Below are 13,118 nucleotides of genomic sequence, written 5' to 3'. Positions count from 1 at the left end.
CAAGAGCTAACAATAAAACTACCTACTTTCGTTGTCTCTTGGAGCTCTTGTCACTGGCAGCACTAAGGACACTCGCGGACCTTTTGTTCGAAGAGGACGCTTGTTTCTCCTTGTTCTCGGTGGCGTTTTCTTCCTCTACATCAACGTCCCCATCATCATCAGCGCCGACCCCTTCAGTATTACTTTGGTCTTCCTTATCGGAATTATTATCGTCTTCTTCTCCCTCGTTGTTATTGTTGTTGGCTTGACCGCCGCCACTGCTCACACCAGGCTGGTCTTCCGACTCCACCTTGATCGTCTTTTCTTTGCCTGGGTTTGCTTCCTGGTCCTTCTTGCGTCGTTCGTCGCGGGCGGCTTCGAGGACTCGGATCTCGCCCTCTACCTTTTCAGATACCTTGCGAGCATCGAGAAGGGAGTTTACTTGGTGGATGAGTTTCTCGAATTCCTTGCACACTTTCTCCGTAGGCATGAGCAGCCGCAAGGGGATATCGAGCTCTGTAAGCGCCGCGCCAAGTTTTTGGGTTTGGATATTGGATTTTGCCTGTGTGAGCTTGACGGCTTTGTCGTTGCGGAACTGCACGCCGGGAGTGACTCGGTCGTGGTGCCGAATGCCGTATCTCTCTTCCTCTTCCTTGGTGAGCGTCTTGACAGCTGGTTGAGTCGCGCTTGCTGCGGCAGCTGCTGCGGCCGCTGCCGCTGCCGACATCTTCTTGTTGGTTGATGTAGCGGTGGTGGGGGTGTCGACTTGGCTGTCACGCATTCCGTTTGATAGGCTCTGCGTTGGAGTTTGACCAGCGGGACTTGCCAGGTTGTCGATTCCAGGAATCGTCCGCCGTTTCTTACTCTTGTCTGCCTGCATCAGAGTTCCCAGAAGCTGTGAGAGTCCCTGGCTGGATTGGTACATGGTTGTGTTGGCGACATGGTAGGGGATGTCTAGTCTTTCGTAGAGCTCCTTGCGTTCGGCAATAAAGTTTTGCTCATTCGTCACAATACGCTTCAACTCCTCGAGGAGAACACCCTCCTCGCGAACCTCGTCGGCAGTGCGGTTAAGCTGGAGTGCAGCCAATTCTTTGCGCGCCTTTTCTCGTTCCGCGTCGAATTTCATCATCTTCTCATGCAGGGCAAACTCGGCTTCTGACATTTCCGACGGCGGGTGCTCGAGAGCGAGCATGGTCGCCGTGGCAGTATAAAAGCGAGATTTGATCTGCTCCATTGTTCGCGTGCGATTCGCGGGGACCAGTGCTGTCGAGCTTGCTTCGTTGCCACCGTCGAGTTTGGCTTGGTAGTCGTATCGGTCTGCAATTATCACCCATCTGAGATCGTATTCTTCGACCAAGTCCATCAGATAGTCTGTTTCTTCACGCGTCCAGTCGTCGTTTTGCAGGTGCCGGTTGTATTGTTCGTCGGTATATCTCTTGGGAAGCTGGGGCTTAATGTTGTATTTGGAAAACATATAAGGCTGCTCAGCCGGCTGCTGTGTTTCGTCCTTGGTCTGTTCATCAATATCCATTGCTGCAGCGTCTGCCGGCGGTGGCGGCTTATTCGTAGTATCCGTCCGTCTCTGCCAATGCTTGAGAACCAGCCCATCTTGTCGCGCGTCGTTTTTGAATTCGGACAATTGCCTAGGCGCACAGTTAGAGCCTGACTCTTCAATTTTTTGTACCCAGGTTGCGTTGCATATGCATACCATGGAAGCGCTCTTCGATTGGACTTTTTCAGTTTGTACTTGTTCTCGGTGAGAGAGATTGGAGGCGCCTTTTCACCCAACAAGGCAAAAAGTTCACGGGTGATGCCCTCTTTTCGGCGGTCAGAAAGGAAGTACACACACAAGGCTTAGGGGGATATCTCCTCACCTGGTCTTTTCTCGACAACTTTTTGCTTTTTGTGTGGTCTGGGCTGCTGCCCATCGGCGGGCAAATCCAGCATGTCGCGAACATCGGCAGCTGCCATGGTGGGCGATGCGCGCTGTCTCTGTAAGTAGTATCGAATAAAAGAAAGTGCAGGACGCGATTCCGGGCGAAAGTCGATATATTTATCAAAGGCGCGTGTCGTTCGTGATGGACAGTGTCATGAGTACGAAAGTCGAGGAAGGCGCGCAACGGTTAGCCTGGAATGGCCCCCCAACGCTCATTGGCTCAGCGGCGGGCGGTGAGCGTGTTGCGGCCAGGTTGACAGAAAGTCTCCCCCCTTGAGCATCAACCAACTAACAAACACAAATTAATACACGTTTAATGAATCGCTTTCTTTGCCGTTGAACTCTGGTCTTTTCTTTTTCTTGTTCGCTTTCTTGAATTCAACCCATTGCCGCCATGACGGCTTCACGGACCAGCCCGTCGTGGCTGCTATCGGCGTTTGTCTTGCTCACTGTCTTGTCCTCGCAAGTACGCGCTCTCCATCTGTATATGGATGGCAGGCAGGAGAAGTGTTTCTTTGAGGAATTGCCCAAGGACACACTCGTCGTCGGTATGTTTTACCTTTTCCACCTACGAACAACATAAGGGCTACAAGTACTGATGAACTTTTGCTACAGGAACATACAAAGCCGAGTCCCTCGACCGAAGCTCAAACACATGGAGTCAAGATCCCGCTCTCCAGATCTGGATCACCGTGGTCGAGACCTTTGACAACGACCACCGAGTCGTCTCGCAAAGGAGCGGGAGCGACGGCCGCTTCACATTCACCGCCGCCGACGCCGGCCAACACAAGATCTGTTTTACGCCAGAGTCGCAGAGCGGAAGCTGGTTGTCCAACTCCCCTCTGGTGAAACTGAACTTGGATATTGTCATTGGCTCGACTAGCAAGATTGAAACGGAGGACTCGGGCAAGATGGCGGATATTGTCCAGCGCGTCAAGGATCTCAACAGTCGTCTCGAGGATATCCGCCGCGAGCAAGTGTTTCAACGGGTGTGTTTCTATACCTTTTTTTTTTCTCTCTGTAGTTTGAGATAGCTAACAACTATGCAGGAACGGGAAGCCGAGTTCCGTGATCAATCCGAAGCAACAAACTCTCGCGCTGTCCGATGGTCTCTGATGCAACTGGTCGTCCTAGCGGTGACTTGCGCATGGCAGCTGTCGCATCTTCGCTCCTTCTTCATCAAGCAGAAGCTGACGTGATCAAGAGTTTACCGGAGGTTTTGATAGGTCAATTGTGTTGTATTTACCAGTTGTGTATTTACCAGTTGTCTCCCCCGATAGATAGTGGGATGAAAAGAATGATTCAAGGGTATGAATATTTACGACATTGGAGTATCTCATGGTTGTATTTCTTTAAATATTGCAGGTGTAGGTGTAATAGATATCTAAGCACGAGGATGTTATCATTAAGGGTACAGAATTGGTAAATGCTCGAATTTACATGAATGTAGTTTACCAAGTTAAAACCACTAAAGTCATGGCAATATTAAAGTTTGAAACTTGACTGCGAGCCACAACACATTATTGTATCAAGACAAAGTAGCAAACATTGAAACCTTTCTCTATTAGGTCCATCTAGATTCCCACCAACTTCCAGCAGCCGTTTCATCGTGGCACGAGCCTGGTGTGGACTGAATCTGCTTACAGGCGAGTTCTCGGGCATATATTACTTGGGCATTGTTATGGTGTAACATTTTGGTATGGGTTGTTCTATCAATGCGCAGAATGATTGGCTTACAGTATGCAGTCCACGAGCACTCACTATCTCCCATGTTCTTAAACATGTAATAATAAATAGAAATACACAGACCAAGTGCCAAAACCGGTTTCGGACTTATATTGTTCCGGTTATCGTGGTGTGTGCGTTGTGACCTAACCTAACATGGTAATCAATCTATCTCAGCAACTCCATGTCTATATTAATTATATGATATGTCGAAATGCTGTCGAAATGATTTGAAATGGCTATTAAATGATTTCACAACACTTTGATATGATTTCGACCTACCATATTACTTACAGTTTTGAGATATATTTTGAAATATAAAAATCACTATTATAAGTTTAAAGAGCATATATATACATATACCCGTTTTAAATGCTATTTTTTACCTAAAAGTCTAGACTTGTATATAAATAGAAAGTAGTAGTAGAATCCGCCAGAGCCCAGTAATTGACTGGATATCATTTTGACTTGCTATACAATTTACTTGACGTCTCCGGAACAATTTGAACCGTGTGGCTGGTGGCGGTACACAAGGGTCCAGCCGTGCGTTTGTCGATCCTCAGCTGGCACCGGCCCCACTTCCTCTCAAGGATTGCCTAAATCAGACTAAGTTATCTATAAACAACTACATACCAAGCGCTAACAAAATTATACAGTGAAAACCATAAAGTCCAAATAGGGTTAATAATTAGAATTTAAAAAAAAATTCATGAAAAATCTTCAATACTAAAAAAATTATATATAGTAAAAAAAGCTCAAAGATAGTTTTTATTATTAGGCGCCAGAGCCGGAGCCGCAGGAGCGTCGAGGCGGCAGTATAGGCCCACTTTTCTATTTTCATAGGGTACGTCCTATGTAGATCGCCCAAAAAAAAACCACCACTTTTTGACGCTATTTTTTTCTATTTCAGCAGCCTCGGAAATAATATATGATTAAATATTATTTCCGCCCTAGCAGCCGCGTAAATGTATAATATATTGAATTACTGCCCAGGCACCCTAACCATATATACCCTATATAGGATCGCGCATAAATTCTACCACAATAACCACAATCTTCATACTCATTTTTTGGACAGATCTTAATTCGTCTCTTTTTTTTCTTTTTCTTTTTTTTTCGTGCAAAAACATTTTCCCCGTAGAGAAGATCTGGAGTTATTATAGCTTCAGACTTTATAATAATATAATACCAAATCAGACCCCAAAAACGGAGATCGCACTAGATTTCCTTGGCCAACAGAGCCCCTCCAATCAACACGCCATCAGGGGTTAAATAAAGCTACCTCGTGATTTTACTGACCTAAATAGTAACTAGGCCAACAGACAGAGGGCACGGCCCGCCCTGCCCCCTCCAGCCGCAGTGTGCCATAAAAAAAAAGGCTGTACAACATTCACTCCCTTTATAAACCAGGCAGTCCCACCTACGAGCATTGATGACAAAGGCGTCCTCGATTGCTCTCTCTGCGCCATGAAGAGGTTGTACTGCCTCGCGGCTCTTCTGCTCGGTCAGGGCCACCTGATAGCCGCAGGACTGGTACTTCCGCCCTGGCCATCCGGAACAATTGCAAATGCCTCGTCAGTAGCAGCGACGAATACCGACAATGGAGTGCTTCGAACGTATTTTGCCAGTAATGCTATCAACGGGAACCTAAACACTTTTTGGAATGACAACACGCCAGGCGAATACCCTGACATTCTGACCATCACAAGCCCCAGCTACATCATTCTGAATGGTGTGACACTGGTGAGCAATCCAGACGGTGTCCCCATCGATTTCAGCATTGATACATGGGATGGGTCAGATTGGAACGAAGCTGCAACCGTCACTGGCAACAACGGCACCGTTGTCAGATTGCCTTTTAGCAACAACATTACAACTACCAAGGTCCGGTTGACCGTCACCCAAGACCAGTATGTCTCAAAGGGTGAATACACACGAGTCACGGTCCTCTGGCCAGGAGTGATCCCTCCAGAGGACTATGCAGCCACGACAACCTTGGTTTCGACCACATCTACCACCGCAACATCCACTGCAACTGGAGCTCCTACCGCCACGACAACGTCTGCAACAGCAACAGCAACAACAGCTTCAGCACCAAATCAAGCTAGCGGATCAGACGGGTCGTCTTCAGATTCCTCCACCGGCCTGTCCACGGGCGCAAAGGCTGGAATCGGGGTGGCCGTGCCACTGGTTGTTATCATTCTGGGCCTGGGCATATTCTGGTTCTGGTGGAAATCAAAGCAAAGGAAAGCTGCTGCTGCTGCTGCTGCTGTACCACCTTCTGGGAATGCTGCCATGGGTTATTACAAACCTGAGGTACGGCGTGCGCCGACGGAAGTTGCGGGGAATGCCCTCTCGGAAGCAGATGACACATCTGTTTCACCACCCAGAGGAGGTACGAACCAGCCGACGGTATTGCCCATTTATGAATTAAATGGTGATCATGCTGCCATCACACATTATCCGCCAGCACGTCCCGCTCCCGGGGGATTTAATAGGTAGTATTCGGAAAAATAATCATAAATAGCGGTTGGGTCTTCTAGTTAGGTGTTATGAGTTATAGGTCAGGGAATATTATAGTCATTATTAATTGTTAATAACAGTAGAAAATGAAAAATTTAAACTGTTATTATATATTTATTTTATAAAAATAAAGAGATATTAGTATGTATGCCAGACTAATCATTTTCTAGTTCTATATAAGATTATCTCTAACGCAGTACCACTCTTGGTTGTCTTTGCTGCCTTGATGTCTTAGGTTTAACCCTTACTCAAAGCCCAATATAGTCATACAGTAAAACACTATATAACGCAGAAGTATGCAGTCTTGGTGATAAATATAAATCAAGATAGGAACGGGTTATGCATGTTCTTCGTGGTATATTCGGCATGGAAAGAAAACATATACAGCGTATGTACATGTAGTAGACAAGTTCTTACGAATTAAATAAAATTAAACTTAGTTAAAAAGGTCACGATTATCAAAACTCATCGTAGAGATGTTTGTATTCCAAGTATCATAGAACATCCAAGTCTGGCTGTTGTTTGCCAATGTTAATAATATCTCCTAGTGACATCAAGTTATACCTTTCTTTCCATACCGGATTTCTGGGGATCGGGGATGCCGTTAGCAACGTTGCTGCAGCGTTGAGTAGCTTGGTAACGGTTATACAGCCAAAGGTTGGTATCATTATTGTTACACTAATAATACATTGCTGATTTCAGTGTTATTAACATCAATATGTTTTGATACATAATGAAAACCATAATATAACCAGTTTCAATACATTGCAATTTTTCATAATGTTGTAGAATTCCTGTAACGTATCAAAATCTTGATCCATATTAAACTGTAACCATATAATTTATATACAGAACCAATAAAAATCAATTTTTTAAATTGATGGACTTACAAACAAGCATTGAACTACGCGTCAATGCATTTATCCTAAATTAATATTTGTAAATATAGCATATCAACACCACCCTCGGTGACTGGTATATAAGAGTACGCTTCTCACCCATACATGTATCAATCTTCTCCCCAATCAGTGTGCGCAGGTAGGTCTTATTATAAGCTTCCTCAGTACATCGCAATACCCTTTATAAGGCCGTACTAACTGGCTTGTAGGATTATCAGGCGTGTTAAATCGGAGTACATAATCTTGCAGCGTGACCTGCAAGCTTCCTGAGTACGTTGTCAACCCCCCTCCTCTTAATATACCCTTATTAACCAGCTTGCAGGCTTTGCTGTAGGCTTCTTGCAAACTTCCTCAGTACATTGTTAATTCTCCCCAAGATGGTTTTGCTAACCAACTTTCCGGCTTCTTAGGCGCGTCAAATTGGGGCGTGTAGGCCTACAGGGCTTGCTGTAGCTTTCTGAATACACTGTTATATTAATCCTATATACAAGTTTTAGTATAGGCATTGGTGCAAGCCTCGCTGTAGCTTTTTCAGTTTATAATTAGAATACTAAAAATACAAGCGATTTCTATATAGATTGTAATTTAATTTGCAATGTACCAAGAAATATAAAGATTTAGATTTTCTGTAATGTATAAGATTATATAACTTGCCAGCGGGTTGTAACTATTTATATTTTGCAACATTATTATATTGCTGATACGTCGTAGAAAGTCACTACGCCTATAAATTTCTCTATGTAGTGACTTTGGTAACAGTAAGGTATGTGTAGAACGGTATCTGTGTCCCCCCCCCCCCCCTCCCCCCCCAAAAACCGGTATTGTTAACAAGGACTCAAAATGCTATTCAAAAATACATACAGTGTTTTTCCAGACATATCGTGTTATTAGACTTGTAAATCTACTCGGTTAAAGGTGGTTACTCAACTCCGACAGTGACTAGCAATTAAAAGCAAATACGTTGAGAATTATTTACCATGTCAAAATCTGACAGAAGCCCCATGTCTTTGAACTACTGCAATGCATGTAAATATAGCCCTGTAGTTAATTATACCCTACAGTAATTTGCATGTTACATCAATGTCAAACCTACAACCAACAGATCGATCTAGATCAATAGCAACAGCCTTACATGCAGCCTAGCATGCACCGTGCCCTTGTGAAACTGAAGTTGCGTGCTAGACATGTATCTAAAACTAGACTTGCATTAGACAAGAGGGCCAACCCAGCCCTGTTGATACATACTACGACTACTACGACTACTACTCTCTAGTCAAGACGAGTAGAACCCTATAGGTGTCTGCTAGGGCTAGAACATATGCCATGACATGCATGACATCAGCGCACAGAGCAATTGTGTGGATAATGACATTGATCAATAGTTCACCGGATACTATTTTTATCATCATAAACAAACAGCATGGTGGGCAGTGAAAAATTTCCCCCCCTGTTGATAGACAAGATCTAGACCACTGGCTGTGCAAATTGTGCATGTGTCAAAAGTTGAACAATGCGTAGCGTGTGGTAGTGTACCACAGTTTAGGACCGGGGACTCGGGGATAATAATGTAAGGTAATGTCACTGCGGGATGTTTTTGTTCATGCTAGTCTAGTAAACTGTAAGTCTTTAGTCTACTGATGTTGTACAGGTACTAAGGAAGTATGTAGTAGACTAGTAGTACTCCGTAAAAAGTCTCGACTTGAAAATTTTGACAGAAGGCTAGACTGGTTTAGGTAAAACGGGTCGTCCTACTCTACCACTCTGTATAGAGTGGATATGGCCTGGACTGAATCTGGATACTTTTTGAGTCCAAGCGTAGAAGAATAATCACCTAAATATTGGTAAACAAGAGGTCCACTTCATAACAAGTCTAGATTCGTCCAGATGTATTGATATGAGACATCTGATGGATGTATAATTACTATATTGTTGTATACAGAGAGAGAGAGAAAGTGGAAGAACAAAAAACATCGGCGCGGCCGAACCATGGAAAGAGTTCGCCACCGTTCGCCATGATTGGCGCGGGTCCAACAGGCTTTCGGCTGGCTGCCACGCTACCTCGGAACTACCCAAATAGGAAGGTAGACACACGATTCGATTCTTCTTCTTGTTGTTGTTGTTCTGATTATTATTATTAAGAAAGGTGCTGTAGACAGGTCATTAGTAACATAATGGCACAGTATGACGGTGGATAATGAAGAGTTTTACTTTTCACTCGATGCACCCACAGCAAGGCAGCAAATCGGGTGCTTCTCTGTAAGTAATACATATAGACTGTATTAATAATATCGCCAACATTATTATTATTTTTATTAATATTATTATTCTGAGATTAATAATTATTATCTTTCTTGTGATTGCTCGTGCAGCCCGGAAATACACAGCTCTTCCCCTCCCAATAATAATCAATAATGATTAAAACTAACCAACAAGGCTGTGCCGTGGCGACCTGTGACTTGAGAGGGGATAATCCCAGCAGCAAATGAGAGGACGCGGTACCTGCGTTGGCGAGAACTAAGCTATACCTTATATGAGTTTAACCAAGCTGGAAAAAAAAAAAAAAATTTCTGCGCCAACCAACGACTGCAACGTCATGGCTGGGTGGCTGCGGTCCGTTTGATGAGGCTGCTGACACATCTGACCGCCGATGTCGCCGATAATAGACTGGACCGTCACCATGCATCAATCAGATTTTTTTTTGTTAAAAAAAATAAAAATAAATTGAATTAAGAAACTGATGGAATAAGCCGGTACGAGGCATTTGTCGGAGGTTGGAGGAATAGCCGGGGAAATGTCCTAACGACCAGGGGGAATCCTTGTTCGGCTCGTATTTGCAGGATTTGGAAATTGTCCCGGTGGTTATTGGAGCATACCGCATACAGCCATACCTGTTAGTTTGTGCCGATCGCAGGGTGATGTCATGTTGATCATTCAGCGCTGGTCTGCGTTTGACTTTGGCAGTTTGCCTTTGGCCCTATTATTATTATTATTATTGTCGGCCGTACAGATTCACAGAATGATGAGGATGATCATTAAATCCCGCGCGACCGGAGCTATTTTCCCGAGATCTGCCAAGCTGCAAGGCACACACGCCAGCACGCGGACACCTCAGCCTGCTGTAGCTGCCAGACGCTGCCCAAGAGCTATTTCGTCAATACTCTTGCTATACAGTGTATAGTGGTTATTGACTCGTATTGACTGACTCTGCAAGGGTGGGTAATAATTTCCACCATCACAAGCACAACCAGCGGAAGGAGGATTTTTGGCCGCTTCCGGCTTGGCTCCTTCCACCTGCGTCTGGAAGCACATGGACCATGGAAGGTGGGCCGGGGCCCCACCTTCCCTTGGTCCCGGGCAAACACCGCTCCCCAGCAGTCTGGGTCGAAGTTTACTCTGTTGTAGCATTTGAAATATAGAAACACAACGATAATAGTAACAGTCCTCGAATATGTAGATCTAAATATAAATATAATATATATTAATAAACAAATAAAGAATACAATATGGTTGTATGAATATGACGATAAATACAAAGATGAAAAAAAAGAAACGGAGAAAAAGTGCGAGGATAAAGAAGGAAGGAGCAGGCTCCGGCACAGCGGGGAGGAACGCTCCCGCTGCAGCCAGTAACGGCAGTCGCCGCCTTGTGGCCCCACTTTCAAGGTCCCTGGCCAATCACATGCCGCCGGCGCAACCCAGATCCCTGTCTCGGTTCTCTCTCTCTCATGCTTCCCCGGCACGATCTGTTTGTACTCTTCTCTCTCTCTCTCTCTCTCTCGCTCTTGTCCTCCTCTCATCCTCTCGACAAACACTCATTCAAAACGGTGACCGCTGCAAACACAACAGCAAACGGCTCCTGTGCGACTGCCAACACGCCGTGTCCACTCGCCTGCAGATCTTGACCTGAATCGTGTCTAGCCCTCAGCTAAGGTCGTCAGACTTGCACTAGGATCGAGCTGTTTGCTTGCAGGGCTCGGTCCAGAACCAAATAGGATTGACCTGTGAGTGCCCAGCCCACTGCTTTGTTACTCCCACCACAAATATCATGCACCTGTCCTTCCTGCAGCCTATCCACCTCTTCCAACTGGCATCACCTGCACCTGGTGACTATTTTCCCAGTCGTGGCATCCAGTCCAGGAACCATCTCACTGACTTTACCGCCTTCTTCAAAGTCTCCCACGCTGCAAACGCTGCAACACCTTAGCGCCTGTCTCCGTTTGACCTGGCCGTCGTGTCATCGTGCCTGACACTGACATTTGTGCCCGCTCTTGTCGACTTGTCTGTCTCTAAAACGTTCCCCATCGCCACTGTCAATCATTTTCACCATGCCTGTTACCTCGACGTGAAACTAGCTCTACCACTACTGCCCCCCGCTTCTCTCTAGCTCAGGCTCTTCTTGAACCGGATCAAATATGAATACTATCGATTCTTCACACGATCGTTGCAACTCTCCGCAGATGCCAACCTCTCCTGCCTCGGCCGATTCTTCGGCTCCAGTTTCTCCTGCCTTTTCACCTTTCTCGCTGTCGCGATTGCAGCCCAAGTTTTCCAGCTCTGTTTCCTCTCTGATCCCGCCGCCTGGCATGGGCATCTCCATGGAACGCACGGGCTCCTTGCCAATTCAATTGCGCGAGGTGAAAGAGGAGACCTACAACAGACCATGCAGAATCCTCGAAAATGACTATTTTGGTGAGTCCCCAATGCGCGTTCTCTCCCAACTTGGACTCCATTACTGACTTTCTTCTAGAAGGCTATTTCCTCGACCAGTTCACCGGCGAGCCCCATGAGATGGTGAATGATGACCACTACTTGGCTGAAAACATCTACAACATGGACTACTCCAGGCAACGTTCCGAGAGCTTGTCGTCCAGAGGTCTTCCCCGATTTGGCTCCACAATTTCTTCCATGTCTTCGCGCTGGAAATCGAAACGGTCATTCGAGAGCGATGCCTCACTCATGAACAGTTTGCGGTCCCGAGCCAGTTCCACCTCGTCAGCCATGCGCAAGACTGTTTCATCCGAAGACGCTCGGCCTCCCCATCGGCTTTCTCACGAATCGACGCGCCTCAGCAACCGTAGCCTGGGCGTCATTGACATTGAGAAAGCAAACCGCGCAAGCATGGACGACGAAGCCGAGCTGGAAGCCAAGCCTAGCACGCCGCTGCTTCCCCCCACGTTAAATACTTATCAAACCTCGGCGCCCGACTCCGGGGTTGCTTCGCCTTTGCAGTCCCCGTCGGTTGCAGACGTGTCCGAGTTGAATGATTTCCCCGCAATTCCGAGCACGCGCAGCTCTACCCATCGCTCTCCCCCTTTGTCATCCAAGCCGTCAATGACGTCGTTGAACAGAGCCAGAGGAGCCACCCTGCGCACCATATCTGGCGAAGGCGTTCCCCCTCTGGTGATTTCAGAAGGCGACGATGAATGGGCATCCAAACTGGGACACGCCAATTTCAGTATTCACCCAGAACCGTATATCCCTGAGACGATTGATGCTTTTGCCTTTCAGAGATTCCGGGAGAACTGGCTGCTCGCCCGTTGCAATTATGCCAAGCACCTGGTGCGCACCGGCGAACACTATGGGGAAACCTCAATGATCTATCAGTTCACCAAGGACAAACTAGACGCGATTGAGACCGAATGGAAGCAAAATTTCGAAGCGTTTGCTGCCAATGATGTTCAGCTTGTGGCTACTCTAAGTGCAACCGAGCAGGCATGCAGTGAAAGCATCAAGGTCCCTCATCTGTACAACAACGAAAAGTTCCCCGAACTCGGCGACGAAGAAATCGTGGGACCAATGTCAGTTGGACCAGCGCTCCAGAGCCCGACTAGAAGCAGGTCTCCGCGGCGCCGCAATGTCTTTCAAATCTTGCACGACCTCGTCAACCGAACACAGCCCCAAGTGACTGCGGCTCAGGCCTAGCTTACGGCTTGTTTTCCACCACATTTTGTCACCTTTATTTTCCTCTTGAATATTTTCGACTCGACATGTGTAATTATTAAAGAGCTGTTTTCTGCAGCCTAACGACCATCACGACGTATTGAATTTTTTTTTTC

The 13,118-nt window shown here is 46.2% G+C and overlaps 4 protein-coding genes across 4 annotated transcripts; 3 read left to right on the top strand and 1 right to left on the bottom strand.

Annotated features, from left to right (window-relative positions):
• Positions 1-22: 22 nt before the first annotated feature.
• Positions 23-1,950, bottom strand: TRUGW13939_03374 (uncharacterized protein; the record flags this gene model as incomplete). Its single annotated transcript, XM_035486558.1, has 3 exons — positions 23-1,622; positions 1,688-1,796; positions 1,854-1,950. 3 exons carry the CDS (start codon positions 1,948-1,950, stop codon positions 23-25), a joined length of 1,806 nt encoding a protein of 601 aa, XP_035342451.1.
• A 359-nt stretch (positions 1,951-2,309) lies between these two features.
• Positions 2,310-3,114, top strand: TRUGW13939_03373 (uncharacterized protein; the record flags this gene model as incomplete). Its single annotated transcript, XM_035486557.1, has 3 exons — positions 2,310-2,463; positions 2,531-2,904; positions 2,965-3,114. 3 exons carry the CDS (start codon positions 2,310-2,312, stop codon positions 3,112-3,114), a joined length of 678 nt encoding a protein of 225 aa, XP_035342450.1.
• A 1,993-nt stretch (positions 3,115-5,107) lies between these two features.
• On the top strand, positions 5,108-6,142 carry TRUGW13939_03372 (uncharacterized protein; the record flags this gene model as incomplete). The annotated part of the gene is made up of 1 exon (XM_035486556.1): positions 5,108-6,142. The coding sequence occupies one exon, from the start codon at positions 5,108-5,110 to the stop codon at positions 6,140-6,142; it is 1,035 nt and encodes a 344-aa protein (XP_035342449.1).
• Positions 6,143-11,519: 5,377 nt separating this feature from the next.
• On the top strand, positions 11,520-12,984 carry TRUGW13939_03371 (uncharacterized protein; the record flags this gene model as incomplete). The annotated part of the gene is made up of 2 exons (XM_035486555.1): positions 11,520-11,751; positions 11,810-12,984. 2 exons carry the CDS (start codon positions 11,520-11,522, stop codon positions 12,982-12,984), a joined length of 1,407 nt encoding a protein of 468 aa, XP_035342448.1.
• Positions 12,985-13,118: the final 134 nt, after the last annotated feature.

The sequence above is a fragment of the Talaromyces rugulosus genome, chromosome II (assembly GCF_013368755.1).
Source record: "Talaromyces rugulosus chromosome II, complete sequence".
Lineage (NCBI taxonomy): Eukaryota > Fungi > Ascomycota > Eurotiomycetes > Eurotiales > Trichocomaceae > Talaromyces > Talaromyces rugulosus.
Note: the sequence above shows the minus strand (reverse complement) of the source record. Positions and strands in the feature narration are given on the sequence as shown.